Below are 27,349 nucleotides of genomic sequence, written 5' to 3'. Positions count from 1 at the left end.
CACCTTTCCATGACATTTGACACTGCTCTCCATTCCTTCCTTCTCGAAATTCAACTCCCTTGGCTTTTGTGACCCTGCTCTCCTGGCCCCTTTTACTTCTCTGGCCACCCCTTCTCAGTCTTCTCCCACTAGCCTCTCACATGGTGGCCTATACCAGGGTTCAGCCTTTCCTTGCCCTCCCTGGGAGGTGTCATCCTCACCTACGGATTCTTCGCAAAAATTAAACTTTTATCCCCAGCCCAGATCATTCTGCTGAACTCTGGGCCCATATGTCCGGCTGCCCTCAGGTGCCTCAAACACGGTCCAAATTGAACTCTTGTTTTCAACCAAAACTGCTCCTTTTCATGTCACCACCATCTCTCTACACCTTGGCCAGAAGCCTAGGATTCATTCTCAATGTCTCCCTTTCCCTCAAATCCCACATCCACTAAGGATTTTACAAACTGACATCAAACTATACCTTTAGATGCCAGCCCCTTCTTTCCATCCCAATAATCATTGTTTTAGTTCCTCATCTCGTGCCTAGACTTTTGCAGTACTCTGGTCACCCTCCAGAATGATGCCTGAGAGGTCTTTCTAAAAGCACGAAACCCACTTAAGGGATCTCCTACTTCGTAAAGAAATGCTTTCGGGTTAGCTTCAGGGCGGAGGTTATTCCTAGAAACTGGGCAAAACCGGAAGGCGGCGACTTTGCAGCAAAGAAGTCCTAGACCGAAGGGTTAAATCAGGCCAGTCCAGGCAGCATCCCCTACGCCTGGATGACTGGTCTGGGCCTCGCGGACTGCTCGCAGCCCTCAGGGCAAAAGGCTTCGGTGCGACTCCCCACCGCCAGGTGAGTCCAGCCAACGCGCGGGCGTTGGGGCAGACGTGCGGCCGCCAGGGGCGGAGTCAGCCTGCCCCGCCCTACTCGCGCGCCCGCGGGCCAGCCTCCGGTCACGTGACGGAGGCGCAGGTGAGCGCCGCTTCCGGGGTCGGGAGACCACATCGCGGCCGGCTCCGGCTTTCACTCGGTTGGGTGTGCGGGAGACTATGGCGTCCTCCTCGGTCCCGCCGGCCACTGTACCGGCGCCGACAGCGGCTTCCGGCACAGGTTTCGGCTTCGCTTCCAAAACCAAGAAAAAGCATTTCGTGCAGCAGAAGGTGAAGGTGTTCCGGGCGGCCGACCCGCTGATGGGCGTGTTCCTGTGGGGCGTAGCCCACTCGGTGAGACCCGGCCCCGGCCCCGGCCCCGGCCCCGGCCCCGCGGAGGCCCTGTCCGAACCTCTGAGCTCCTCCGGGCTTGTCTGTTTCCAGGCTCCCGCCTCCGGAGCCCCTAGCGCTGCCACTTTTCCCCCAGGCTGTTCTGGTCTGCCCACCTGCCCTCAGGTGTTTCACCCAGCGTACTTTCTCGCTCTAGACCTTTTTTTTTTTTTTAACGTAGACTTTTGTCTCTCCCTCCGCCCGTTACTCCTCCACTCTGGTTCCATCTTCCCCAACTGAAATCCAGCTCCCTGCTTCCTTCCAGTCCGTTCCAGCCTCAGGCCACGGAGACCGGCCGGGACCCGGCTCCGTCTGGAAGGACATTAGGGAGAGTAGCTCTTCTGGCTTGGTGGTGGTGAGGTCTCCAGTGAGAGTGTAAGTGTAGAAAGGGAGCGGAGAGGGTAACTGGATGAAGGGAATCGTTCACTTCTCCTTTGCACCTTGCTTTACAGCCGCCGTCAGTGACGTTGGAACCTTGGCTTTGGGGGAAGCTCCAGGCTTCCTGGACCTTCTAATCCTGCATGTCCCTTCCTTTCCCTTCCAGAGGTACAGCATTTCAGAGAAGCTACCCCACCCTGAGCCTAGTGGTTGCACTTACTCAGCACTTAATGTATGTAAGCCTTTGGTCTTAATTGCAACCCATTGCTGGCTGGAGTAATGGTATTTGGTGTAAGTGGGGGTCATCTTTGACCAAAGAGCTGGCTCAGGAGCTCTGGTCATGGGGACATTATGGTGGTGAACTTTAGAATCAGGGAACTGCTGTCGAAGGTTGGCCTGGGAATCCGGAGGAGGCCAAAAGAGGCCGGCGCATCTACTTTCCTGAGGGTACCTCAGGTGAAGGAAGCACAGCCATTGCCCCCCTTCCCTCAGATCTGGATTGGAGGGATGCAGTGACCTTGAATATGACAGGCAATATTTAAAAAAAAATTTTTTTTTAATTTATTTATTTTTTGGCTGTGTTGGGTCTTCGTTGCTGCCCGCGGGCTTTCTCTAGTTGCGGGAGCAGGGGCTACTTTTCGTTGCGGTGCGCGGGTTTTTCATTGCGGTGGCTTCACTTGTTGTGGAGCACAGGCTCTAGGCATGCGGGCTTCAGTAGTTGCGGCACGTGGGCTCAGTAGTTGTGGCACATGGGCTTAGTTGCTCCCCTGCACGTGAGATCTTTCTGGACCAGAGGTCGAACCCGTGTCCGCTGCATTGGCAGGCAGATTCTCAACCACTGCACCATCAGGGAAGCCCCCAAGCAATGTTTTAAAAACTCAACTTCCTTGAAACATTATAGTCATGGTAGTGCTGTGGAGGTGGAAGGGGATGAGGAGGAATACAGTTTTTGTCACATTTTTATTTGTGGCTTAGAAAGTCATCTGGGGGTGTGTCAGCTCCCTTTTGCATTTGTGGCTCTGTGGACTGCTCCCAGCTCAGTCTAAGGCACTTGGTATGGGCAAGGCTGATGGAGGTGGGCTGCCTCTGTTATGACTCATCCATCCATCCCTTTGGGAAACTTAAGAAGGAGGGTTTTCCTTTGGTAAGATTGGGGAATTACACATAAGACCTGCCTCAGCTTCCCTAGGTATATATACTTTAGCCCCAATACCCCACCCTCCAGCCAGCACACATTTACTTCAAGGGTCTGGAATGGAGAAATTCCTTGAACATATGCCTTAGTGATGATTCAGCCTGCTTAACAGCAGGTGGCGAGGAGGGGGCATGAAGAACTGTAGCTGAATTTTAGGCTGGGAATCTCTAGTGGGTTTTTTCTTTTTTCCCTCTGGAGGAATGTGTTCTGTCCTCCTTTTCTACTGAGAATGAGAGGAGCTGGTTTTTCATTGCAGTGTATGGGATTTAGGTTAGACTACACTTCATAACCTCTGTCGAATGATCAAGTAAGGATAGGCAAGGCATCTGTTTATTCAGTTAATAAACACTTCAGGACCACTGTGGGCCAAATATTGTGCTAGCTAGGCACCTGAGTGATGCAGATGACCAGAACTGGTCCTTACCAGAGCTCACAACCCAGGTGGGGAACTCACGTAAACTAGAGGTTAGAGTCAAGTGATAAGGGTGCGTGAAAGATACTGTGGCAACAGTGGGGAGAAAGCACATCTCCTGGGCATTTCTTAGTGCAGGATCCCCCTTTCCACCCTGAATTAGCAGACTGCTGATTCTTGGGGCTGAGGAGAGCATGTGATGCTTGCATCCTTTGGGATGTGGGTTGGCTTGACTTCAGTGAACAGATGCCTAATGAGCTCATATCCTTTGCCTGCCTGCATTCCCTCTAAAATCAGCTGTTTTTCTTTTATCTTACACCTAGGTAGGTGGGGACCTACTACAGAGAACTGGGTCAGAGTGGTCAGGAAGGACTGGTCCTGTTTGTAAGGAGATGCCTCCTTCAGGATATGGACGTTTCATTCTCGCTGCTGTCGACTCCTCAGAGTCCCCTTAACTCTCCTTGTACTTTGAAAACACCTTTTGTTTCCAGTGGAGCATGGAACTGTTTGTCTTGAATGTCTTGAGTCTGCTGAGGGTCTTTTTTTTCTCTAGAATTTGTCACAGCTTTAAAAAATAGTCCAGAGTCGCTTACGGAGTTTGCCTAATATAAAATGACTGTTGTGAGCATGAAGTTCCACGGGGGCGGGAGTGTGAGGGGCTGTGTGCAAGAGTTGCTTACTGCAGGCCTTGGGCAGCAGAAGATGGCAGACACATACTCTCACCTTTGTCAAGCATATGCATAACCAGCGTTTTTAAGGGAATGAGGTTTGATTTGCCCTTTTCTGACTCTTGCCCAGACACAGTGCATAAGTAGCTCTCCACACCCCTGCTCACTGGCTTCCTGTTCTTGTGTTGGCTTATCAGATCAATGAGCTCAGCCAGGTGCCTCCCCCGGTGATGCTGCTGCCAGATGACTTTAAGGCCAGCTCCAAGATCAAGGTCAACAATCACCTTTTCCGCAGGTATGTGGGAATCCCCACCCTTCTCATGTCAGCCTTCCTAAAAGAGAAAATAAATAATTTTAAGAGTTAAGATTGAATGAGTTGAAGGTTTTAGATTTAGAAGACAACTTACAAGTTGTTATTGTATTGTCTAACCTTCCTTCCTATGCAGAAATTCAGTATTTTGTAAAGAAACCACTAAAATAATTTCCAATGTTCCTTACACCCTTATCTATGTGTACTAGTTTACCTCTCCTCTAGCCTGGAGGTTCACAAAGTAATAAATACGTTTAGATGCCATTACCATTAGCTTCTGAGAGGGACTCCCTGAAAGAAATACCTGAGTCCTGTAAGCCCTCCTAGTATCAGAAGATGCCATTCAAGACCTATTGCTTATTTAGGGATGTCTCTGACTTGCTTGAGATTTGGGAAATGCTGCTGTTTGGATGGGCAGTAGGTCGTGGTTCTGCTTAAGCCGCTTACCAGTCATGTGACTTCAGCAGGTCACTCAACCACCCTGAGCCAGTCTCCCCTTCTATAAAATGGGAATAATACACCTTTAAAGGACCTCACACGGGTTTTATGAGAGTCAAATAAGGTAATATGTGTGAAGGTGCTTTGTAAAGTGTCATGCCCTACATAAATATAAGGTAATATTGTTACTTTGTTTCTTATCTTGAAAACCTCTATTGCAGGGAAAATCTGCCCAGTCATTTCAAGTTCAAGGAGTATTGTCCCCAGGTCTTCAGGAACCTGCGTGATCGATTTGGTATTGATGACCAGGATTACTTGGTGAGAGTCCATTGGGTGAGGATAGTCCTTTCTCCCTAACAACTGGGGAATCCGTGGGACAGTCATGTTTGGAGAAATGAGGGCCTTCACAGGTATTCTTTATTTTTTTGTGGTCACAGGCATCTAAAAAAATCTGAAGAAAGCTATAAACTCTGTCCTTGGGGGGAAATGTAGATACATTAAAATTTTTGCTTTCAATTTCATTTAGTCCATATATGGACACCAAATTTAGAACCCTTGCTCGTCCTCTTACGTCAAGATTTTATCCACTTTCAGGTGTGTTCAGTTGGCCACTGTCCTAGACTTGCATCTCCATATAAAGGGGAGGAAAAGAGCTTCTAGCCTATTTTGTGTCCCCAGGTGTCCCTTACCCGAAGTCCCCCGAGTGAAAGTGAAGGCAGTGATGGTCGCTTCCTTATCTCCTATGATCGGACTCTGGTCATCAAAGAAGTATCCAGTGAGGACATTGCTGACATGCATAGCAACCTCTCCAACTACCATCAGGTCAGGTCTCTCTCCAGCCTCATTCTTCCCCTCCCTACTCATAACTCAGCTCCAGAGCACTTGGGAGACTTCCTATCCCTCTTTCTCCCTATAGCCCATTTTGCTCCCCAAGAAGCATTTGACATCATACTTTTGAAAACAAGGCATTTCAAAAAGAGAGCCTCTGCATACCGATTTGTGTTTGATTAAATAGAAGAGTTCGTGTTCCTTCTTATTTGGCACTTCTAATCTAAAACCGCTGTGAATTGATAGATACATAAAGGGTACATGTATAGCAAAGTATAAACTTTAGACTAAGTCAGAATTAGATGAAGTGTTAACACCAAATGTACTATCAGGAATAAATGCAGTCTGGGGAGAAAACCAGGATAAGTGCACAATTGGGATAGATTGGAGGAGAGAAGCCATGATCGTATCCAGCCCTAAGTGGGATTAGGGAAACTATTCTATCCGATCAGATGAATTTGGAATGTGAAGTTTCTGGACTATTTTGGGAGTAAAAACATGCCTGAATATCTTTCTACTGAAGAAAAATCTCACCAAAATCAATGAGCAAGGAATAAATGAAAGATTCTAAAAGAGTTTTTGGTTATTCAACAAATATTGGATGTCTGTTGTTATTAGGTCTTATGTGAGGCAGTAGAGAAAGAGGTGAATGAAATGGCCGTGGCCCTTGAATTTCTCTTGTTCTAATGGCAGAGACCAGTAAGCTAGCGTTAGTTAGCACACAGCAAGCTGCGTGCAAGGAGTAAAGGTATCTAGGGGATGCTCTGGGGTGGCAGAGGAAGAGCATCCCAACTCACCTGGGGCAAGAGGTACACTTGGTAGGCTCAAAGAGAGTTTTTTAGAGGGAGTATCCTAGAAGTTGATTCTTGCATGACTAGTAGGGACCAGCCATTGGACAAGGAGGAAGAGAGCACTCTAGGCAAAGGAAAACAGCACTTGTAAAGGCACAGAGCCATGAGAGAGCTTGGTGTTGTGGAACTGCAAGAAATTCAGTGTGACTGGGATAAGGTATTGTGGAAAAACAGTTAGGCAGGAGCCAGGCCGTGAGGGTTTTATAAGCCACACAAAGAGTTTGGGCTTTATCCTGAAGGTGGTTTGCAGGGGAGTGATATATATGTTATTTAGAAATATCTCTGTGTCAGCATTTTAGAGAATGGATTGCAGGAGGGAAATACTGAGAGTGGAGATACCAATTAGGAGGTAATTGTAATAGTCCAGGTGAGAAATGACAAGGGCCTGGAGGGATGATGCAGTGGAGGTGGAAAGACCTTTGGGAGAATTGTGAGAATTAAGGCAGAGGCGCTCCAAATTCCTGCTTAGGGATAACTGGTTGCCCAGTGACCAACAGTTGGGAAGCAGAAAAAGAAACAGGTTTTTGGAAGAAGACAGTTTGGATTTAGGCATGTCGAGTTTGTGGTTTCTTCAGTTCATGCAGATATAGATGTCCCATAAGTGGTTGGGGTATGGAGTTTGGGAAAGAGGACTAGATTAGAAGTCTAGATTTCAGAACCATAGGTGAATAGATGGTAACTATCGCCATGAATGTATTATATTGGGTTGGCCAGAAAGTTCGTTCGGGTTTAAGATTATGGATGTGTCGAGTGAAATGAAAAGAAGGTTGAGGAAAGAACCTTCTGGAGCAAGAAGAGAAAAGAGCCCATAAAGGAGACTAAGAGTTGTCTGACGCTTTTTTTTTTTTTTAACGTGATTGCTAAGTTTAATTCAACAGCTATACACACTCCTGCCTTGTAAAAATAACAGAATGCTCCTCTCAAAGTTACATAGAGACGTGAGCACAAGTTTGCTGTTTTTAATACAGCTCTACAAAAAAGTTGGCACCAAATGCACATAAAAGAAGTTTTAAGGCTTAATAAAAATACAGACTAGTAACTTCTCAATACAGCTTGGAGGCTGAGAACAGGATGCTAAGAGTTAATGAAACTTCCAGATACAGGCAGTCCCCAATGTACAGAGCATTTTCCACATGCAAATGGCCTCCCCCATCAGGTTCAAAGGAGCAAAAACTTTTTCTTCTGTTCTCCCAGTGACCAGACTACCCTGGCTCTCTAAAGCCATGCCCACGGCCCCAAGCAGGGAAGATGAGAACAAAAGTAAGGCCGCGTGGTCAGAGGCCTTACTCTGCTGCCCAGAGGCTCTGCTATGGTTGTGTTTTCCTCCTTCCCACAGGCCTCTATCCCCAGCTCTGCCCCAGAAGTCCCTGCCAGGGGACAGATCTAGAGACCTCTTCCCCTGAGTGGCTGACGGTGAGGCTGAGACTGAAGCCCCAAGGGCCAGCACCATGTCAGGGTCTTTTTGGCGAGAGTTGTCAGATGCTTTTAATGATTTATGCCCTACTGCATTCCACACAGGATTTGAGGATAGAGAGGAGTGGTGTGATGGGAGCTCAGAGTGAAGAGAGTTTTAAGGAGAGGCTGGTCAGTAGTATCTAGTGCCAGCCAGTTGAAATATGATGACTAGATACCCATGAGATTGGCAACTGAGGGATTTGAGGCAGTGAGGAGTAGAGAAATTTCAGAGGAGAAATGAGGGTATAATCTGATTTCAGTCGTTTGAGGTATGAATGAGAGAGAGGCAGTGGACTCATGGCTGACTAATTTTTTGAGAAGGTTGGCTATGAAGAGAAGTAGGCAGCAACACCGAGGGAGATTGTCGCATTGAAAGAGGAATTTTTTTTAAGAATCCAGATTATAGGCCATCTTGCAAACATTTTTACGGTGGGAGTCTAGCCCACCAAAGAACATTGGTCTAGATCAGTGGTCCCCAACCTTTTTGGCACCAGGGACCGGTTTCGTGGAAGACAATTTTTCCACCGACTGGAGCTGGGGCCGGGGGCGGGGGATAGTTTAGGTGGTAATGCGAGCGATGGCGAGCTCACCCACCACTCACCTCCTGCGTGCGGCCTGCTTCCTAACAGGCCGAGGACTGGTACCAGTCCGCAGCCCGTGAGTTGGGGACCCCTGGTCTAGATAAAATCATTTTGTTGATGTAATTTCTACTACTGGTTCTGTGACTACTTGCGTATAAAGAGGGATAATAACATGTACCCTTCCCCATCTCAAAGAATAATAAAGACGAAAGGAGAGATGGCGCTTTAAATTTTTTTTTTTTTTTTTGTGGTACGCGGGCCTCTCACTGTTGTGGCCTCTCCCATTGCGGAGCACAGGCTCCGGACGTGCAGGCTCAGCGGCCATGGCTCACGGGCCCAGCCGCTCTGCGGCACGTGGGATCTTCCCGGACCAGGGCACGTGTCCCCTGCATCGGCAGGGGGACTCTCAACCACTGCACCACCAGGGAAGCCCCACTTTAAATTTAAGAGACATTATACATATGGGATAAATGAAAGGAGATGATGATTCAGAAACTGCACGGATACCAGGGGCATCTTTAGAAAGTCCCCACATCCCTTCGGAGCTTCTGTAACCTCTACTTGAATCCCTATGGAATAGTAGCATTTGAATTCCCATCCCTGAGCTGCTCGGCCTCTTCCCCTTCCTTCCTCCCTTCCACCCCAGTACATTGTGAAGTGCCATGGCAACACACTGCTGCCCCAGTTCCTGGGGATGTACCGGGTTAGCGTGGACAACGAAGACAGCTACATGCTTGTGATGCGCAACATGTTTAGCCACCGTCTCCCTGTGCACAGGAAGTATGACCTCAAGGTAAGGAGAGGAGGTGAGGGCTGAAGGGGAGACTCCTGATGACCTGAGGGAGGGGAATGGCCAGGGAGGGCACTGGATGATGCATTTTAAAGGAAAGAGGGCTGTGGGTTTGAGGACTTGTCTTAGGAGCTGGGTCCTGACTGTTCTTTTAGCCACTTCTGCTGACTTTGTCTTTGGGTCTCTCCACAGGGCTCCCTAGTGTCCCGGGAAGCCAGCGATAAGGAGAAGGTGATATAATTTTAGATGATAGGGTGAGGGATGGGGGAGGGCAGGTCAAAGGGACCTTCTTGGGATAAAGAGGTAGGGATCCCCAGCTATTTACTCTTATCTTAAACCACCAGAAAGAAGAGAGATGTAGACTTTTCCTGATCCAGGGATTGTTTGGAAGGGGCAGTGGGAAGAGCTTCTTTGTCACTGGCATGGGTTAGTCCATGTGGAAGGTTTCGGGATGCGTGAAAATGTCAGACTTCAAGAGCAAAATGCCTACCAGCTGCCTCCCATTCTGAGCTCTGTGTTCAAGCAGCTGTTTTTGCTTCAGAAGAAAGAAAAGTCAGAATGGAGGTTCTGGACTGAAACCATAGGCAGAAAGTAGGGGGGTGTGATTTGGGGTACAGCCGTAGTGGCTGAGTCTGGGGAAGCCACCAGAGGTAAGAACAGGCTCTGGGCAGCATCCTAGTGTTAAGTCAGTTGAGAGATGGGCTGTAAATCTGTCTCCCCTAGACACCCCAGAGTCAGAGACAAAGCCCTACATAGAGCAGGGTTTTCTGAGAGCGTGGGGTAAGGGCTGTATTCCCAAGATGTCCCTTTACCTATTCTCAGGTTAAAGAATTGCCCACCCTTAAGGATATGGACTTTCTCAACAAGAACCAGAAAGTTTATATTGCTGAAGAGGAGAAGAAAGTCTTTCTAGAGAAGCTAAAGAGAGATGTGGAGGTGATGGGTTGGGGTGCTGTGGGAAGTGGCTTTGTTTCCCTTTTTTGCTCCCCACAGGGCAGTTGCCCATTCACAATACAAGGGAACTCCTCCCCTTCCCTTTGGGTTCTCTGCATGTAGGGGAGTTGGATAAGAATCATGAAAATCCTCTAGAGGTGACTTACGGAGGGGGTGGCTGGCTTGAGCTAAAAGAATGATCTTAGATACCCAGGACAATTAGGTAATAAAGGGCAATGGTATACTCCCAACCCTCAATTTTTACACTTCTTTTCCCCAGGAGGGCCCCGGAAATTCAGGGATGGAGGTATAAGGGTGGTACTTGGAAGTGGAGAGGGAGATCTGGGGCTTCTCATTTGTCAGTGGGGTTTCAGTTCCTAGTGCAGCTGAAGATCATGGACTACAGCCTTCTGCTGGGCATCCACGACATCATTCGCGGCTCTGAACCAGAGGAGGAGGGGCCTGTGCGGGAGGAGGAGTCAGAGGGGGATGGGGACTGTGCCCTGACCGGACCTCCTGCTCTGGTGGGCTCCTATGGCACTTCCCCTGAGGGTATCGGCGGCTACATCCATTCCCACCGGCCCCTGGGCCCTGGAGAGTTTGAATCCTTCATTGATGTCTATGCCATCCGGAGTGCTGAGGGTGAGAAAAAGCCTGGAAATTTTAAGGGTGGGGAGGGTGGTCCCTGGAGGACAGAGACCAGGGTGGTGGGTGGAGAGGCTGTTTAGCTTTTCAAAACAGATCTGACTGGTTCCTGGGGAGAGGGAATTGGGATTGTACTTGCTCTTCATTGCTGGTCTCTCTCCCCAGGGGCCCCTCAGAAGGAGGTGTATTTCATGGGCCTTATTGACATCCTGACACAGTATGATGCCAAGAAGAAAGCAGCTCACGCAGCCAAAACTGTCAAGCATGGGGTGAGGGTTCTCTAAAGCCTTTCCTTTCTTGTCTTGACTATTCAAGAGCCTCTTGTGCCAGAGCAGTGGGGTGGCAGAAGGATGAAGGGTTGGGTATGGAAATGATCTGGAGTGGAACTGAGAGTGGGGAGTTGGGGAGGGGTGCGGGGCCTGACACCATGTTCCATACCTCCTCTCACAGGCGGGGGCAGAGATTTCTACTGTCCATCCTGAGCAGTATGCTAAGCGATTCCTGGATTTTATTACCAACATCTTTGCCTAAGAGACTGCCTGACTCCATGGTGACTGCTGCTGTGTGTTCCAGGTGGTGGGGTTCTGAGAGGCTTTGGGGGAATTGTGGGTATTCTGGCCACTCTTCTGCTCTTTCTCTTTTGCTAACTTCAGGCTACAGGCTTCTTCCACCCAGATAACTCATTCTTGTTGAGTAGGCTCTTCCTGGCCCTCAGAAATACATTGTCCTCTTTCCTCTTCCTTTCCTTCTCCCTTCCCCTCCAACAAGTCTGCTTGCTTCATTAGTGTTACTGTTGACTCTCTCCCAAGTGCCTTGATCTTTGTAAAATGTCCTGTTGTTTCTATAACATAGGAGGAGCTGGGGGAAGGGTGTTGTTTGCCATCTTCAGGACCTGACTGGACAGACGGACCTGGCTCAAGCTGCTACTGTGGATGCACTTTGCTGTGTGGGATGAACTAAGAGTGTCTGAATTTTGCTGATAACTTTATAGAGCTCACTGTGGCACACTTCCTTCCCCGTAGGCCCTGGGATGGAAGATTTTCAAAATACTACAGATGTGGGTGCAGGCATGCACACATACGATGGGATATGGCCAATCTTATGCGGCTGGGGTGGAGAATGGTGGGCGGGCTGGCAGCTCATGGAGGTGGGACCTCTGAGGACTCTTGTGATTATGCAGGGAATTGGAGGTCTCTGTTGAGGGTTGACTACTCTCCAGGCTCTTCCCTCACTCCACGTTCACCCCCACCAGAGATGGCCACAGTGTTGGATCCTGGGTTTGACTGTCACTGCTCTTCACCAGGACCTCACATCCCTCCTGGAGCTGGAACCCTTCATTGGGGGTGTGGCCAGTTCTGGAGGCTGGGAGGATGAGCCAGGGGTATAAGGTTCACTCCCTATGTTAAATTTCCTTTCTTCATGTCTAGCCACCCCTAAGGTTTTAGACCGAGCAGAAGGGAATATCTCTACCTGGGTTAACCCTGGTTATTTCAAGAGAAAGGAAGTCTCATGTGTGGGAACCTCCTCTACTCTCTGGAAGTGTGCCCATAGCATACTTACTTCCCCTCTCCTTCCCAAACGCTTTTTCCAGTTGGATTTGTTATTCTGTTCGTCTTATACTGCTACTGTGTCTCTCAGGGGACAGATGGCCGCCTTTGTCATCTTCACTCTCCACCCCCAGAGAGGAGTCAGAGCCATAACCCGGCCTCCTCCAAAGATAGTTGAGTTAATACGTGATATTCTCAGAATGTAGCAGACCCTGATGAGCTGAGATAGTGTACTCCCTTCCCCACAATGCCCTTGGGGCTCAGGCAGCCATTCTTCTTGTGATCCTACATCCCCCCTGAGGCTTCTGCACTTCTCTGAAACATAAAGATGGGCACCAACGAGTGGCCTGTGGGGTACAAAGACTCTTGCTCTGTATCTGCCTGGACTGATCTGTCTCACAAGAAGTCATGAGGTCATAAAGGAGAATTCCTCCTGCCCCTCCATCTTCTGCTCACAAGAGGAGTCCCTAGTTAAGGATTAGAGTCCCTATAATATGTTCCTGTCAGGAGGCTGATGGATCTTTTTCATTCCAACCATCTACCTTCCCCTGTTGAATGCAATAAAACTCCATGACACCAGCAACTGTTCTTTAGAAATGGGTTTTCTGACCATGTGGCTGATGTATCATAAGCATTATGGTCTTCTTCATTTGTTGCTTCTGTTTTTTTTTCATCTTTTTTGTTTTATTAATAAAAAAGATCTTGTGTATTTACTCCTGTTGCTGTCACTATATAGAAAATAAATTATTGAATCCAAATTCCTTCACAGAAATGCCTCTTCTTTCCCTCTTGCTATTTTGGAAGCCTGGGCTTAGGGATGCAGAGACCAGATGAAGAATTCTGATTGGTCTTTAAGGTGTTGGGTCCCTAAGGATATGGGTTTCAAGGTAGATGGCTGTGAACTTAAAAAGGTGTTGAGGAGTGTGCATGGGAATGGAAAACATTCCCCAATTTTGTGGGAGTTAGCTATAGGGGGGCCAGGGACAGCTGAGATGATGTGACCCTCCCTCTTCCCCCAGGGTTTTGGGCTAGATCACACTCCCATCTCTGTAAAGGTGAGCACCAAGCACACATGAGCTAAAGGAGAAGGAATTCAGTGTTCCTGCAGGCTTCCTGGAGAGAAGTCCTCTGTCTGCAGGGCAGGAAGAGTACAGCAGGGTCCTGGGAAAGTAATGAAGAAAGTGACCAACCACCCAGATGGAGAGGGAGTAAAGAAAAGGGGGTGGATTATCAGAAGTTGCTGCCAGTCTGGGAGATCCATCCGGTGCTTCTGGCTGAGGAGGTCTTTTGGCTGGTGGAAAAACCTGGCTTGATGTGGCCCCAGGGAAGTGAGTTGGACTGGGGGCGGAGATTGCTCTGATGTGGGAAGCAGAAGAGAGAAGAGCTTTTTTTTTTTTTCTTTGAGAGTTTTTAACTCTATTTCAACCATAGACTTGATACTACCATCACTCCAAGGCATTTAAAAAAAAGATGTATTCACTTCGCATTCTGCACCAGCCTCAGTATCCCTGTTTGTGTAAAGAGAAAAATCAGAGACACTTACCAATACCCATCTGGGAGCCGGTTTTGCGGGGTCACAGAAGGTAACAATCTGGGAAAAGGCAAGCGATGAGGCAGGGGGTTGAAATGGTTTAGTCCTGGACTTATTTTTTAGAACGAATGCTTTTTTACTATTACTCTTCTTCCTACTCCATATTCCTCAAAGGCCTTTCTAGAAAAAGGATCACAGAGAAATTGCCCTCTCTTCCCCATCTACCTAAGCGACACGCCTCACCCACCCATCCACCACCACCTCCCAGAAGCTGCCACGAAGCTGGCTGGGAAAGAAAAGGGAGAGGGCCCCCCTCCCGGGAGGGGGAAGCGAGGAGGGTGGCGTCTCTAAGAGATTTAACCTCCCACCCGCGGTTCCACGATACCACCCCAAGCCTCCGAAGATTGGGACGGCGCCTCCATTTTTGTTTTGGGGCAGAAGAGCGGGGGCTTGTGGATAGAAGGGGTCAAAGCAAACGGTGATTATTACCTCTGAAGGGGAACGGGGGGGGTGCCATCCTTCTTCCTTCCCTTTCCCTCAGTCTGCACCCCCTGCAAACTCCCCCCCCGCCCCCCGCCACCTTCTCGGGGTCTCCCCCCCACCCTGGTTGCTAAGGCCCAGACCGTCATCCCAGCAACAGCCTCAGTCATGTGACCGGCAATGGCGGCGCTGACAAGAGGTAGGTGAGCCCGGCGCCCCCCACACCCGCCGCGCGCCCCCCGGGCCCCGCTCATACCTCCCCGCGCGCCCTCCGGTTCCCCCTGCGCCCCCTCCTCCGCCTCCTTCCCCCGCGCGCGGCGCCGGGGCCCCCTTCCAGGCCCCGCTAATGCTCTGTCACCCTCCAGCCTTGGCCTCCATTCGGGGGTTCTGGGGCCCGCGATCGGGCCGACATCCACCCCACCCAGCTGTGGGGTTGCGGGGGCTCTGCCGAGCGGGCCATGTGGGAGGTGGTTCCGGGTCGGGTCTTGCAGGAGGTCGTGGGGGGAGGGGTGGAGATGCCTCAGTTGATGCCCGCAGGGACCCTGGCCCTTCCTGGCTGCCCCTGTGGGCGGCCTCTGTCTGGCGAGAGGGACTGGCCCCGTGTCCGGCCTGGGTTGCCCCAGAGGAATCGGACCCAGCATAAACTGTGGCCCCGCCTCCCTTTTCTGTGCCATCAGGACTCGGAGCAAAGGACACCTAGGTCCTGGCTTCTCTCTGATGGGGAGAGGGTGTTCCACCTGGATGGACAGTATGAGCCGAGGCTCTAGGGTTCCAATTTCACTTTCTGAATCTTGAGCTGCATCTGGCCTTGAGGGGACTATGATGGAGGCACAAACGGAGAGCTGCTCCCCTATGGATCAGTCAAGGAATTGAGGTCACGCTAATGGCCCTTCTTTCTATTTGGGCTGCATTTGGAGGTATTGTAGGGATAGCTCTGTAGCTGAACACGGCAAGACTCCGGGGAAACATCAGGCTGCTCCAGCGGATCCCTCTGCCTGAGCCCCACCCCTCCCTAAATGTAGCCTAGGTAGCTGGCAGGCTTGGACTTCACGTGCCGGGTTTAAAAGGTGACAGCCACAGCGAGAACTTTCTTATTGCAGGGGCTGCTGCCACTTTGTTGGCATTCCAAGCAGACTCCAGCAGAAGGGACCGGGTTAACTCTCAAGGAAGGCTCCCTAGCAATAGGGGCTGAATTATTCGGGAATGTGGAGTAGGGCGAGGAATTGGGGAGCAAAGGAAATATTCTTGTCCTTGTGACCTGAGGGAGGTGGCAAAAAAGACCTCTATCTGTGTGGGCTTTTCCCTTCCAGACTTCTCTTATCCATGCCCCTAGGCTTTCTTAAGAGCCTCAGAGCTGAGGAAGAGGAAAGTTAGCATGCTGAAGTTCCTTCTTTAGCAACTTGGAGAGTGGCTGGGGATGGAATTCTGCAAGAGACAAGGAGAGGAAATGAAAGAGGAGGTTTTGTTTCTGGGCAGACTGGGGAAAATGGTAACATTTGTCATCCTAACCCAGTCCCCCCCCCCCACTCCCCCTGCCCCAGTCCTGGTCAGCTGAGTGTGGAAACAGAGGGATTTCTGCTGCTCTCATCGTCCATGGGCTTTCCAGGTATCTGCCTTTCATGGGAACCTCAACTTTCACCTTTAAATTGGTTGCCTCTATTCCACGTTCCAAGTAATCCCATTCCCAGTAACTTACACCCAGATCCCGTCTCTGTTAAGTGGGCTGCTGGGTTGGGGCTTGTGGAAATGGGAGAAGGGGTTTTTCATTTTCCCTCCTTTCCCTTTCCACCCACCAGGTCACACAACCTACAAGTAGGGAGCAGGAACAGAGAGAGAGAGCCTGCATGCCAATTCTAAGCTCTTCAGGATCAAAGTGAGCAAAAAGGAGGGCAAAAATCTCCCTTCCTTTTACAGAACTCAGTTCTCACCTGATGTGGGGGGAGGGGCCGGTTGTTTCTGTGATCTCGGGAGCAGTATAGGAGAACCAAGATTGATGCTCGGCTTGGATGATAATAAAGATATAGAAGCTTTCTTGCTCTTCAGTGGGTGCTGGAGTTTGAAAGATAAGAGGAAACAGAACATGAACTTGGGGGAGGAGGTGGGGGTTGACCTCTGAGTGAGTGGAGATAATATAGGGTTGGAAAGGAACGGGAAGTAGGAGGCACTGATATTTGTCAAATGGGGACCCCCCACCCTGAGTCCTTTTCACCCTGGGGGCAGTGTCGTTCGTCCTGTCCAGAATGGCAGCCTGTGGAGGCACCTGCAAGAACAAAGTGACTGTCTCCAAGCCTGTGTGGGACTTCCTCAGCAAGGAGACCCCTGCCCGGCTGGCCCGGCTTCGGGAGGAGCACCGTGTGTCCATTCTCATAGACGGCGAGACTTCTGACATCTATGTCCTCCAGCTTTCCCCTCAGGGCCCTCCCCCAGCCCCTCCCAATGGGCTCTACCTGGCCCGGAAGGCTCTCAAGGGGCTGCTCAAAGAGGCAGAGAAAGAGCTGAAGAAAGCTCAGAGGCAGGGGGAGCTTATGGGCTGCCTGGCTTTGGGGGGTGGGGGGGAGCACCCTGAGCTGCACCGCCCAGGCCCGCCCCCTCTCCGAGCAGCCCCACTCCTGCCCCCAGGGGCACGGGGGCTGCCCCCCCCTCCTCCTCCCCTGCCCCCTCCTCTTCCCCCCCGCCTTCGGGAGGAGGCAGAAGAGCAGGAGAGCACCTGCCCCATCTGTCTGGGGGAGATCCAGAATGCCAAGACATTAGAGAAGTGCCGGCACTCATTCTGCGAGGGCTGCATCACCCGGGCCCTGCAGGTGAAAAAGGCCTGCCCCATGTGTGGCCGTTTCTATGGGCAGCTGGTGGGCAACCAGCCCCAGAATGGGCGGATGCTGGTCTCTAAGGATGCCACACTCCTCCTACCCAGCTATGAGAAGTACGGCACCATCGTCATCCAGTACGTCTTCCCGCCCGGTGTCCAGGGGGTAAGAAGCCTATGGCCTGCCCTTACCCTTTGGTTTTCCCTGCGCTTGTTCTCTGACCTAGGAAAACTGGGGGAGGGAGAGTATGTTTGTTAGATGTGATACAGTCTTGCTGTCTCCCGGTATGCCTTCCCACTCAAGTGCCCTGGAGCTAGAGGCCCCCTTGAAGCCTAGCTTTTCCATCCCCATGACCCCAAGGCACCCGTGAAAATAGGTATGAGAGAAAGGAATTGAATTCTATTTCTTTGATGAACTTGGATGTTGACATCTATTCTTGGCAGAGGTGGAGTCTGTGGACGTGGTGGCTCAGGTGCGGACAGGCACGGTGGGAAGGGTCTGACCCCCCTTAACAGTGCTGGGAGCGTTACTCCATTCCAGATTTATGAGAGGGAAAACCTTGATGACAGTGGAAGGTTAAAATAGGAGCGGTCAAGAACGTAAAGGTGTCTTCCTGCTTGACAAAGAGTAATGTCCAGTTCGGGTTTGCAGAGTGATGAGGAAGCTCTGAAGGAGAGTAATAGAAAAATAGAACAGGTTAGACAGTGGAAGATGCATTGGGAGTGTTTCAGGTGGAGAAGGGAAGGCTGAAAGACCAGTTATTCCCAGTCTTCACATTTCTGCTGAGTTATCTGGAGAGTAAGGCCTAGCTACTTTTGAGAATTCATTTGTTGCTGAATTGAGGCTTGAGGGATCGGGACAGCAGAAAGGACCTCTTAATGATGAGGATTTTGTCTGGAAACAGGCTTCTGCTGCCCAGACCCTAGAGCTGCACCTTCCCTGGCAGGCTGTCGCTGCCCCATCAGCGTTAGCTGGGGGTGTACGGCCAGAAGGCTGGCCAGGATGACCCTCAAGATGCCCAGCTGCTCACTGCCCACTCTGCCTCCCCCACCCCAGGCTGAACACCCAAACCCAGGAGTTCGGTATCCTGGCACCACACGGGTGGCCTACCTCCCGGACTGCCCTGAGGGCAACAAGGTGCTGACCCTGTTCCGCAAGGCATTTGACCAGCGTCTCACCTTCACTATCGGCACGTCCATGACCACAGGGAGACCGAATGTCATCACCTGGAACGACATCCACCACAAGACCAGCTGCACAGGGGGACCACAGCTGTGCGAAACGCCTTCTTCCCTTCCCTTGGCTCTACCCCTTCTCCCCATTTCTCTCTGGGAGCCTCCTAACTGGAGAGGACCACCCCCAAACTATTCAACCATATTGCCTGTCCCAGTTTCTCCTGTAGTCATCCTGGTCCTAATGTGCCCAGCTTAACCTACAAAAATAAGCAGAGTTGGGCTTAGTTATCTTGGGTTTGGATAATCTCAGGGAAGGTGGGGAGGGGCTAGAATGGGGCACCAGCATGAGGGTGAGCCTGGGGGTAATATGAGTAAGCCTGAACGGCTAACCCTGACCCTCATTTCTCTTTGCTCCCAGGTTTGGGTACCCGGACCCCACCTACCTGACCCGGGTGCAAGAGGAGCTGAGAGCCAAGGGCATCACCGATGACTGAAGGACATCCCCTTTGGGAGGCCCCTGCTGTTCTCCTTCAGTAGGACCCAGTGGGAGCCTCTGTTGTCTCTCCCTCTGTCCCCCTCATCACTCAAGTAGGGGACTGTCTGACTGGGGAAGGGGTTCAGAGAAGGAGGGGCGATCCCTTCCCCAGTCCCCCACAGGCTGAGTGCTTCAGTGCAGTGTGAGCCACTCCCTTCTGGCAGAGTCTGATGTCCCAGGCTCTGCTCCCCTCCTCCCCCTGTACATACTCCCAGTCTTCCTGCCCCCTCCATTGCCCTTGGCTTTTTCTGGTTTGTGATGTGCTCCAGTGACTAAGCTGAGAAAGGACCTGGGTGGGGAGGAGAGGGTCTCTTGATCCCCCCCCCATACTGCTCCACTGCTGAATTTCTGCTCGGGGAGGGGGGTCAGTCTGCTGTGAGCCCCCGTAGAGCCGGCCACATATGTTCTTCAGAAACAATACCCCTTCTCCCTTAACCTTGTCCTTTCTCTCCTGTGTCTCTGTCTTTGTCAGTCTTTCTCCCACTCTTCTCTGCCCCCTAGAAGGAGCCTCCTTACCCTGTTCTGGAATCGCCGCCAGACTGTAGCTTTTAATTTAATAAAAATAAAGTAAAATATGCAACTCTCTATGCCACACCCGTTCTGTTCTGTGGGCCGGGGGTGGGGGGTTGGGAGGTGGGGTGAGAAGCTGGACCTGCTGAGAGGGAGAAGGGGGTGGTGATCGGGAACTCCCTGGGCGCCTCCCCAGGCTCTCTGCCTCCAGAGGGCCTGGGAAAACGGCAGGTACTTAGTGGGCTCCAAGATAAAACTGCGAAGCCTTGGATCGTGCTTCGACAGCGGAGTCAGGATGAAGTGGGGTTTGTTGCTGAACTACAGTTGCAGAGAAAGGAACAACCCTACCCCTTTTGAAAAGTTTGGCTGGGGTGGGAGTGGGGGCGGAGCCTGGCAGGGGGCGGATTCCGCGGCGGCAACTCCCCGGACGCACGCTGGCCTCAGAGCCCCCCAGCTTCCGTGCCCCCTCGGCTCTGAAACTTGGAGGAGGGTAGGGGTCCAGCATGAAGCCCCCGGAGCGCCCCGCCCCTGGCCGCACTGACCGGATACTGGGGGTCATGGGGGGCATGCTGCGCGCATGCGCCCTACCCGGGCAGGAGGGGGTAAGAAAGGGGGACCACGGTGGGGTCGGGGGTCTTTAGGGGGCTTCAGGATGGCTGCACCCCACAAACTCAATTTACCCGCAAACAAGAATCCTTCGGGGTAGTCGCAGGAATCCAAAAGTTCCATTAAGAGCATCATAGGCACGTTCTTGGGTAAACTGCTCCCTCCACCCCAGCCTTGGCGAAGACCCTTTTATAACAAAGTGGATTTTGACAGGAGGGAGAAGGGGAAGCGGGAGGTCTAGGCTGGCCGTGGAGGGCGGGTTTCTTACGATCACTCTGTCCCCGCAGCCCCCGAAGAGAAGCCCCCTAGGGCTGGGGGGGACCGAGCCAGAATCTAACTGTACGGAGGGGAATCAGAGAGGGGAGCGCGAACGCGAGGTCCCCGCCTGGGCTCCGCTGCCCGGTAAGAAGCTAGGGGTGGGGTGGGGCACAGTTTGCCATCCTGCGCAAAGTGGCAAATTAAAAAATATGCTGCTCGTATTAGTATAAAGGTTCGCATCTAATTTGCATGAGACCCATATAGACGCTGAGACCTCCACGCTTCTTCTCGCCCTCTAGCCCGCTGTGTGTCCCCCACCTCAGCGGGTCCCGAGCCCCCGCTGGCGTAGTGTCCCCGCGCCCCACCCCTGGCCCCTCGCCAGCCGAGTCTCCAGGACTTCTCCTTAATTGGTGATTAGCCTCAGCTGGAGTCCCGGGGCCTGGAGGAAAGAAGGGTCCGGCGAGAGGGCGGCACCCGGGCTGTGTTCCCCACAAAGAGCTCCCCATTCACGCATCCCCTACTGGGGGACCTTGTCCACCCCTGCGCGGCTAGAGACAGTCCCAACCCCAGGACCTCTTCGCACAGGCTAAGGCCCCATCCGCCGCGCCCTTCTCCGCCGCAGAGGCCGAGGGGCGACCCTAGCCGACCCCGCCGCCGGGCTTAACCCCCACGCCAGTGCTCCGCAGTCGGAGCCGGAGATGCGGGAGGGAGGGGGAACCCGGGGCTGGGGAGCCCAGGCTAGAGAGGAGGGGCGGAGGCGCTGGGGACTTGGAGTGGGTACGAGGTGGTGCCTGGCGGAGGGGGAATTGGGGCGGGAACCCAGCACTGGCTGAAGGGGGAAAGCGAGGGAGAAGGCGGAGCTGGGCCGCAGAGGCCCCTCCCCGCGGCGACCCGGCGGCGGGGCCTGTTATTCTGCTCGCCGCTCGGCGGGGACCCGCGCAGCGCCAGTGACTCGGGGAGTCGGCCCCCGCCTCCTCCCCTGACCAGGCCTAGAACTACCCCCAATCCGGGAGGCCGGAGACGCAGCTGGAGCGGCTGCCGCATCCCGGCCCAGCCTCCTCCACCATCCCTCCCCTTCCCGCTGGACATCTGGACCCTGGGCCCCGCACCGACTGGGTTCCGGAAACCCTCCCCGCCCAGCTCGGCGGCCCGGCCCCGCGCCGCCCTCTCTACAGAGTCCCCAGCCCTTTTCCAGACCAGACTTCCGCCTACCCCTGGACCCCCGCCTTCCTATTCCCTCCCTCCCCCCGCCTCCCCCAGCCTGGAGCGGGGTAGGAGGGAGGGGGGGTGTGCGCCCTGCGCCGTCCCCGCCCCCCGTAGTTCCCCCTGCATGGCCTGCCCGGGTCGGGGGTGTGGGGGGGCCCGGGCGCCATGCGGGGGGGGCAAAATGGGGGTCGCTGTGCCTGTCCCCGCGTGATCCGAAAAGTGCTGGCAAAATGCGTCTGCTGCTTCGCCCGGGGGGGACATGGTGAGTGTAAGGTCGCGAGGGCCCAGTGTTGAGTGGGGGGCGGGCTGAGGGTTCAGGACTTGTGTCTGTCCCGGCCCTAGGGATTTAGAGGCTGGAGACTATACCTGTGTTTTCCAGGAAAGTGACCTAATAGATGATCTCTAAGATCCCCTCTTGCCTTCAAATTTCTAACAGTTAAAAGTTAAGGAAATTGGGGAAGGGGCAGGGGACTCCTCTCAACTGAGTGTGAGAAAAACCCATCCACAATCCCCTTATGCCTAGACCACATCTTCCCTGAAATCCTTCTGCTGAGAATCTACTTCAGATCTGAAGAAGGACAGGGGGATGGAGGAATGAGGGATGAGGGGGGTCTACCAGGGGCTTTTTCCCAAATCACAGCTCCGCTGTCCCTGAGCCCAGGCCAAGGATAACACCGATGAGCTCTCCTCACTTGCCCCCTCTATTGGGTTTGTGCATGTGCTGGGAAGGTGGGCTGCAGAGGTCTTTTCTTTTTATAGTGACTAGTGCACTTGGTGGAGGAGGGGTCTGGGGGTGGCAGATGGGCTCTTAAGCTCTTTTTCTCCCCCCCCCCCGCCACCACCCTTCTCAGAGAATGGTCTGTACCCATTGCAAGGGGGAGGGTTGTAGGAGAGCAGATGGCCACCCCCAGCTTCCAGTGTCTTCCCAGATGGCTGCCCTCACCCCCATATTGGTGCCATGCTCAGATATGGGGGAACCCCCACATGTAACTGGGGGTTCCAGGCCTAAGGAGCCAGGTGTTTTCTGTCCTTCTTCCCAAGGGTGTCCTGGTGAAATTTTCTCTCCTGGCCAACTCCAATGAGGATGGCAAGAAAGTGAGCCCTGAGGGAGAGGGGCTGAGCATCACAGAGCAGAGACTCTCGGAGCTCCCTAGGGACCCTGAATCTGGAACTGAAGCAAAATTTATCACCCCCTTTCTCCCCCTACCCCACCCCTTTAGAATCCTATTCCATTGCTGGCAGTGAGGGGAGTATCTCGGCTTCAGCTGCCTCGGGTCTGGCTGCTCCCTCTGGCCCCAGCTCTGGCCTCAGCTCTGGCCCCTGTTCCCCGGGACCCCCAGGGCCAGTCAGTGGCCTGAGAAGATGGTTGGATCATTCTAAACATTGTCTCAGTGTGGAAACTGAGGCAGAAGGTGGCCAGGCTGGACCATATGAGGTGAGGAGGGAGCACCAGAGAAGCATGTAGGACATCCATGAAGGGTGCTGGGAGAGGGCAGGTTGAGGGGGCCACTGGTCACTGGGGAGACACAGCTACTGTCCCTGACCTTTGAGACTTGACCTCTGGCCCCCAGAACTGGATGCTGGAACCAGCTTTAGCCACAGGAGAGGAGCTGCCAGAACTGACCCTGCTGACCACATTGTTGGGGGGCCCTGGGGATAAGACGCAGGTATGAAGACATGAGTCTGGCGTGGCTCCCCTCACCCAAGAGGCATCCATTTGCTTACTCTGGGATGTTCTTCCTTACAGCCACCTGAAGAGGAGACTCTGTCCCAAGCCCCTGAGAGTGAAGAGGACCAGAAGAAGGCTCTGGAAAGGAGTATGTAAGTGTCCACACACTCTCTATCCCAGACCCCCGCAGTCGCGCAACTTCCAGAGGATTGTCTCTCACATTTTAGATTTGAGACCTGGAATTTCCCCTGAGGTTGGCTGTGGTAATGAAGGGGCTTCTAGTCCAGGAGGGAGGAAGTGGCTAAACCTGTTCTCTTCCCAGGTACGTCCTGACTGAACTGGTAGAGACAGAGAAAATGTACGTGGACGACTTGGGGCAGATTGTAGAGGTAGCTCCCTTTTCCCTTCCCAGCCCTGGCCCAGCCCCTTCCCTCTCCCCAGGGCTAATGTTAGGAGATGCCTTGTTGCTCCTCTGTCCCACCTTCCCAGTCTCCCCTACATCCTGGACTTCTTGGGGAGGGGAGGTTCCCACCAGGACTGGCTCCACACACTCATGTTCCCACCCAACCTTCCCACAGGGTTACATGGCCACCATGGCTGCTCAGGGGGTACCCGAGAATCTTCGAGGTCGTGACAGGATTGTGTTTGGGAACATCCAGCAAATCTACGAGTGGCATCGAGAGTGAGTGATGGATCCCTGAGAGCGAGGGGAAGGGGCGTATGTCTGGTGGTCTCTGTATCCTACCCACGGGCCCACTGTTGCCTGAGGAATGTTTGGAGAGACTTCGCGGGGAACACTACCAGGGCAGACAGCTCTGAGTTGCTTGGAGTAGGGGTATTTGACCAACCTTTTCCCTCCCTACCCCTCCAGCTATTTCCTGCAGGAGTTACAGAGGTGTTTGAAGGATCCTGATTGGCTGGCTCAGCTATTCATCAAACATGTGAGGCTTGACAGAGTGGGGCCCAGGAGGGGAGGGGTTTGGGAGTGGGTCAGGACTTTCTGGAGATGTGCCCTCTCTCCTCGCTCACTCTACTCTTTCTTGAATTTTACTCCTGTTAGGAGCGCCGCCTGCATATGTATGTGGTGTACTGTCAGAATAAGCCCAAGTCAGAGCATGTGGTATCAGAATTTGGGGACAGCTATTTTGAGGTCAGTGGCTGAGATACCTTGGGGAAAGGGGGACAGAATCGTCAGCATGAGCAGGCTTTCCAGGCTGCAAAACCACCCCATCTGTCCCTGTCCCCAGGAGCTCCGGCAGCAGCTGGGGCACCGCCTGCAGCTCAACGACCTCCTCATCAAACCAGTGCAGAGGATCATGAAATACCAGCTGCTGCTCAAGGTCGGGGCCACCTGTTCCCTGGGGGCACGGCTGGTTGGGATGGCCCTTTCCTCATTCGTCTCCCCAGGGTTCCTAAGGCTCCCCACCCAGACTTCGGGGGGGGCCCTCACCTGTGTCCTCAGGGGGAGGATGTGAGGGCTTTTGAGGATGTTCTCATAACCTCCCTGAGCATTTCTTCTCTGTGTCTTAGGATTTTCTCAAGTATTATAGTAGAGCTGGGATGGAAACTGAAGAGCTGGAGGTGAGTACTCCCAGATCTCACAGGACACACCACGCACACCTCATCTTCTTAGTCTCCTGGGTTCCTCCAGCTCCACGGGTGGTGAAGGGGAAGGCTGGTTGGCGATAGAGACGTGGTCTGAAGACGCCTCTTTTCCAATGATGACAGTGCTCTTCTTTTCACTTGTGTCCCAGCAAGCTGTGGAGGTCATGTGCTTCGTACCCAAGCGCTGTAATGACATGATGACCCTGGGGAGACTGCGGGGGTTTGAGGTACAGGGATGGAGCAATGCTCTTCTGCCCCAGGCTGAGCACTCAGGAGATCCTTACAGGGAACTGTGCTCTCCTGGGGCTGACAGGAGATGGTTGGTTGGGAGTGTCAGGGGAAGGAGGGAGGAGCAGAGAGTTGCCCCTTTTCTCTTATTGTTTTTCTCAAAGGCCACTCTCCTTTGGTTTCAGGGCAAATTGACTGCTCAGGGGAAGCTCTTGGGCCAGGACACATTCTGGGTCACAGAGCCCGAGGCTGGGGGGCTGCTGTCTTCTCGGGGTCGAGAGAGACGTGTCTTCCTCTTTGAGCAAATCATCATCTTCAGCGAGGCCCTGGGAGGAGGAGTGAGAGGTGGAACGCAGCCTGGATATGTGTACAAAAGCAGCATCAAGGTGGGGAGGGTGTCCCAAGGGAGAGGTCTGACTGGGATAGGGGAGGCCTCTGAGAGGACAGTGGCCCCTCACATCCTCTTTGGATTTGTTGGAGGGGACAGGAACCAGAGAGGGCCTGAAGAATTGGGGGGCTACCTCTTATTTGCCAATCCAGGTGAGCTGCCTGGGACTGGAGGGGAACCTCCAAGGCGACCCTTGCCGCTTTGCACTGACCTCCAGAGGGCCAGAGGGTGGGATCCAGCGCTATGTCCTGCAAACTGCAGACCCTGCGGTCAGTCAGGCCTGGATCAAGCAAGTGGCTCAGATCCTGGAAAGCCAGCGGGACTTTCTCAATGGTGAAGCTCTCACCCTCCCTCCCCGACATCCTCCCTTGGTCCTTGGATCTCCTGAATCCCTCACCGCCCAATCTCTAGTCCCTGCCCTCACCCCAGCTTCTCCCCATCCCTCATCCTCACTTTTCCACAACTAGCTCAAGATTTAGTAACTCAGAATCCCCTAAAGCCTCAAGCGACTTACATTGGCCGACAGTCCTTGAGAGCAGAGCCCCTGGGAAAGGGCGTGTCTCTGCTGTAACCCTCCTTCTGTCCCTTTGTTTGCCCCAGCACTGCAGTCACCCATTGAGTACCAGAGACGGGAGAGCCAGACAAACAGCCTGGGACGGCCAGGAGGTCCTGGGGTGGGGAGCCCCGGGAGAATTCGGCCTGGAGATCGGGCCCAGGTCAGCACACACACACCCATCAATGGCTCTCTTCCCTCCCTGCTGCTGTTTCCCAAAGGGCAGGTGGCCAGAGTCCCCCTGTCCCTGGACACACAGGTATGAGGAATGGAATTCCCTGGTTGTAAGGGCAGAATGGGGAGGTCCTCTCTTGTTCCAGGATCCCCAAACCTCCTTCCCCTGTATCATTCCTTTCTTCCACCACCTTCCTTTTGTCTGCCCCTTCCTACTTCCCATCTCTTGCCCTCCCCCACTCCAGTTTAACCCTGAGAGAAGCTGATGGTCTCAGATAATCTAAGATGTCTGGCAAGAGGGGGTGGCTTGACTAGGGCTTACACTGACAAGAGAGGAGTGAGGGTGGATTCCTGAACTTTTGTGATCCTCTGACTTGAGTCTCTCTTCAGGCCTCCAGTGACATCCCCCAAGCTCCTCATGACTCTCCTCCAGTTCCACCAATTCCAAACGCCCCCCCCTGCCAAGCCAGACTTGCCAAGCTGGATGAAGATGAGCTGTAACTGGTGAAGGCCATGGGGGTGGTGCTGACTCAGCCACTCCGTTCCCCCAGGAACTTCAGGGCAATCCTCTGGCAGCGCCCCAGAATTCCTCCCTCTTGGTGTATCTGGAGGGTGGGCGAGGCTGGGAGTGTCAACTTGCAGGAGGGAACCTAGACTCAGAAAGACTTCTTTCTGCCCAAGAAACATAGGTTCCTTCAGCCCCCACCCCTATGCATGCATCACAGGTCCCCCCCAAAAGGAGGAAATGTGGGTGGGTAGGAGGGCTGGGGCAAGGGCCAGACAGAAACTATTGGTTTTGTTTTTGATTTTGTTTTTTCTGTTTTTTGAGAATAAAGGTTTTGTTATATCACTAAAGCTGCTGTCTTGGCAGAGGGAAGGGGAAGCTGAAGTAGGGGTAAGTGGGGTAAAGGGGTATGGAAGAGATCAGCTGGCCCCTCAGATCAGTCACTTGAGGAGGGGCCTGGTGAAAGGAGAAGGGTGTGGGATGTAAGATAAAAGATGTCATTATCTTTGTCCCTCACCTGCGGTTGCAGCAACTCTCAGTCTAGACCTGGAGCTTAGGGCTACTGGAAAACCCTAGAACCTTGACGTATCCTCCCCTTTGCCCAGTCCCTCTTTCCCTCCCCTCTGGTCTCTGTTCTAGACCCCACTGGAAAGCCCGCTGTGGGGTGACTTCCCACCATTCCCCCCAACACCCAGATTCTAAAGCTCCGAATGCCCAATGTACCTTTCTTTCTGGGGCCACCATGTTCAGCTCAGGGAACATGGGGAGGTGAGAGGATGCTGGGGTGCTGTGTCCCCTTCTGGCTCTGGGTGTCCTTACTTTTGCTGTCTGGGAGGTTGTAAGGCATATCCA

General features: G+C 52.9%; 3 protein-coding genes across 15 annotated transcripts; all 3 read left to right on the top strand.

The window, feature by feature from the left end:
• Positions 1-944: 944 nt before the first annotated feature.
• Positions 945-13,412, top strand: PIP4K2C (phosphatidylinositol-5-phosphate 4-kinase type 2 gamma). 4 transcript variants are annotated; one of them, XM_079938575.1, is made up of 11 exons: positions 945-1,203; positions 4,090-4,187; positions 4,862-4,958; positions 5,319-5,462; positions 9,002-9,148; positions 9,338-9,376; positions 9,968-10,081; positions 10,453-10,720; positions 10,889-10,992; positions 11,174-11,296; positions 11,576-13,412. In XM_079938575.1, exons 1-10 carry the CDS (start codon positions 1,030-1,032, stop codon positions 11,252-11,254), a joined length of 1,266 nt encoding a protein of 421 aa, XP_079794701.1. In that variant the 5' UTR covers positions 945-1,029; the 3' UTR covers positions 11,255-11,296; positions 11,576-13,412. The 4 variants fall into 4 exon arrangements, with proteins under 4 accessions (XP_079794701.1, XP_079794700.1, XP_079794702.1 ...); XM_079938574.1 differs by having other exon boundaries at positions 11,174-11,273; positions 11,576-13,356; XM_079938576.1 differs by having other exon boundaries at positions 11,174-11,285; positions 11,576-11,660.
• A 679-nt stretch (positions 13,413-14,091) lies between these two features.
• Positions 14,092-19,380, top strand: DTX3 (deltex E3 ubiquitin ligase 3). Of its 6 annotated transcripts, none has more exons than XM_079936575.1 (5): positions 14,092-14,480; positions 16,078-16,154; positions 16,502-17,250; positions 18,142-18,359; positions 18,679-19,380. In XM_079936575.1, coding segments are annotated over exons 2-5 (1,044 nt in total). In that variant the 5' UTR covers positions 14,092-14,480; positions 16,078-16,153; the 3' UTR covers positions 18,755-19,380. The 6 variants fall into 6 exon arrangements, with proteins under 6 accessions (XP_079792701.1, XP_079792698.1, XP_079792697.1 ...); XM_079936571.1 differs by lacking the exon at positions 18,679-19,380 and adding an exon at positions 15,823-15,887 and having other exon boundaries at positions 14,462-14,480; positions 16,521-17,250; positions 18,142-18,655; XM_079936574.1 differs by lacking the exon at positions 14,092-14,480 and adding an exon at positions 14,962-15,887 and having other exon boundaries at positions 16,521-17,250.
• A 400-nt stretch (positions 19,381-19,780) lies between these two features.
• On the top strand, positions 19,781-26,876 carry ARHGEF25 (Rho guanine nucleotide exchange factor 25; the record flags this gene model as incomplete). Of its 5 annotated transcripts, none has more annotated exons than XM_079935953.1 (16): positions 19,781-19,907; positions 20,199-20,313; positions 22,596-22,810; positions 22,947-23,042; positions 23,123-23,196; positions 23,367-23,433; positions 23,623-23,726; positions 23,916-23,985; positions 24,105-24,194; positions 24,292-24,384; positions 24,575-24,625; positions 24,799-24,876; positions 25,063-25,263; positions 25,418-25,598; positions 25,866-25,981; positions 26,383-26,876. In XM_079935953.1, the coding sequence occupies 16 exons, from the start codon at positions 19,809-19,811 to the stop codon at positions 26,491-26,493; spliced, it is 1,761 nt and encodes a 586-aa protein (XP_079792079.1). In that variant the 3' UTR covers positions 26,494-26,876. The 5 variants fall into 5 exon arrangements, with proteins under 5 accessions (XP_079792079.1, XP_079792077.1, XP_079792078.1 ...); XM_079935951.1 differs by having other exon boundaries at positions 25,866-26,077; XM_079935952.1 differs by lacking the exon at positions 24,799-24,876 and having other exon boundaries at positions 25,866-26,077.
• Positions 26,877-27,349: the final 473 nt, after the last annotated feature.

This window comes from Stenella coeruleoalba, assembly GCF_951394435.1.
Source record: "Stenella coeruleoalba genome assembly, chromosome: 11".
Lineage (NCBI taxonomy): Eukaryota > Metazoa > Chordata > Mammalia > Artiodactyla > Delphinidae > Stenella > Stenella coeruleoalba.
This window is presented reverse-complemented; position numbering and strand designations above follow the sequence as displayed.

Coding starts and splice junctions, on each gene's coding strand:
- PIP4K2C (XM_079938575.1), top strand. CDS start 1,030: ATGGCGTCCTCCTCGGTCCCGCCGGCCACTGTACCGGCGCCGACAGCG. Junction 1,204..4,089: donor TGTGGGGCGTAGCCCACTCG/GTGAGACCCGGC, acceptor TTGGCTTATCAG/ATCAATGAGCTCAGCCAGGT. Junction 4,959..5,318: donor TTGATGACCAGGATTACTTG/GTGAGAGTCCAT, acceptor TTGTGTCCCCAG/GTGTCCCTTACCCGAAGTCC.
- DTX3 (XM_079936571.1), top strand. CDS start 16,126: ATGCCAATTCTAAGCTCTTCAGGATCAAA. Junction 16,155..16,520: donor CTAAGCTCTTCAGGATCAAA/GTGAGCAAAAAG, acceptor CGTCCTGTCCAG/AATGGCAGCCTGTGGAGGCA. Junction 17,251..18,141: donor TCCCGCCCGGTGTCCAGGGG/GTAAGAAGCCTA, acceptor CCCCCACCCCAG/GCTGAACACCCAAACCCAGG.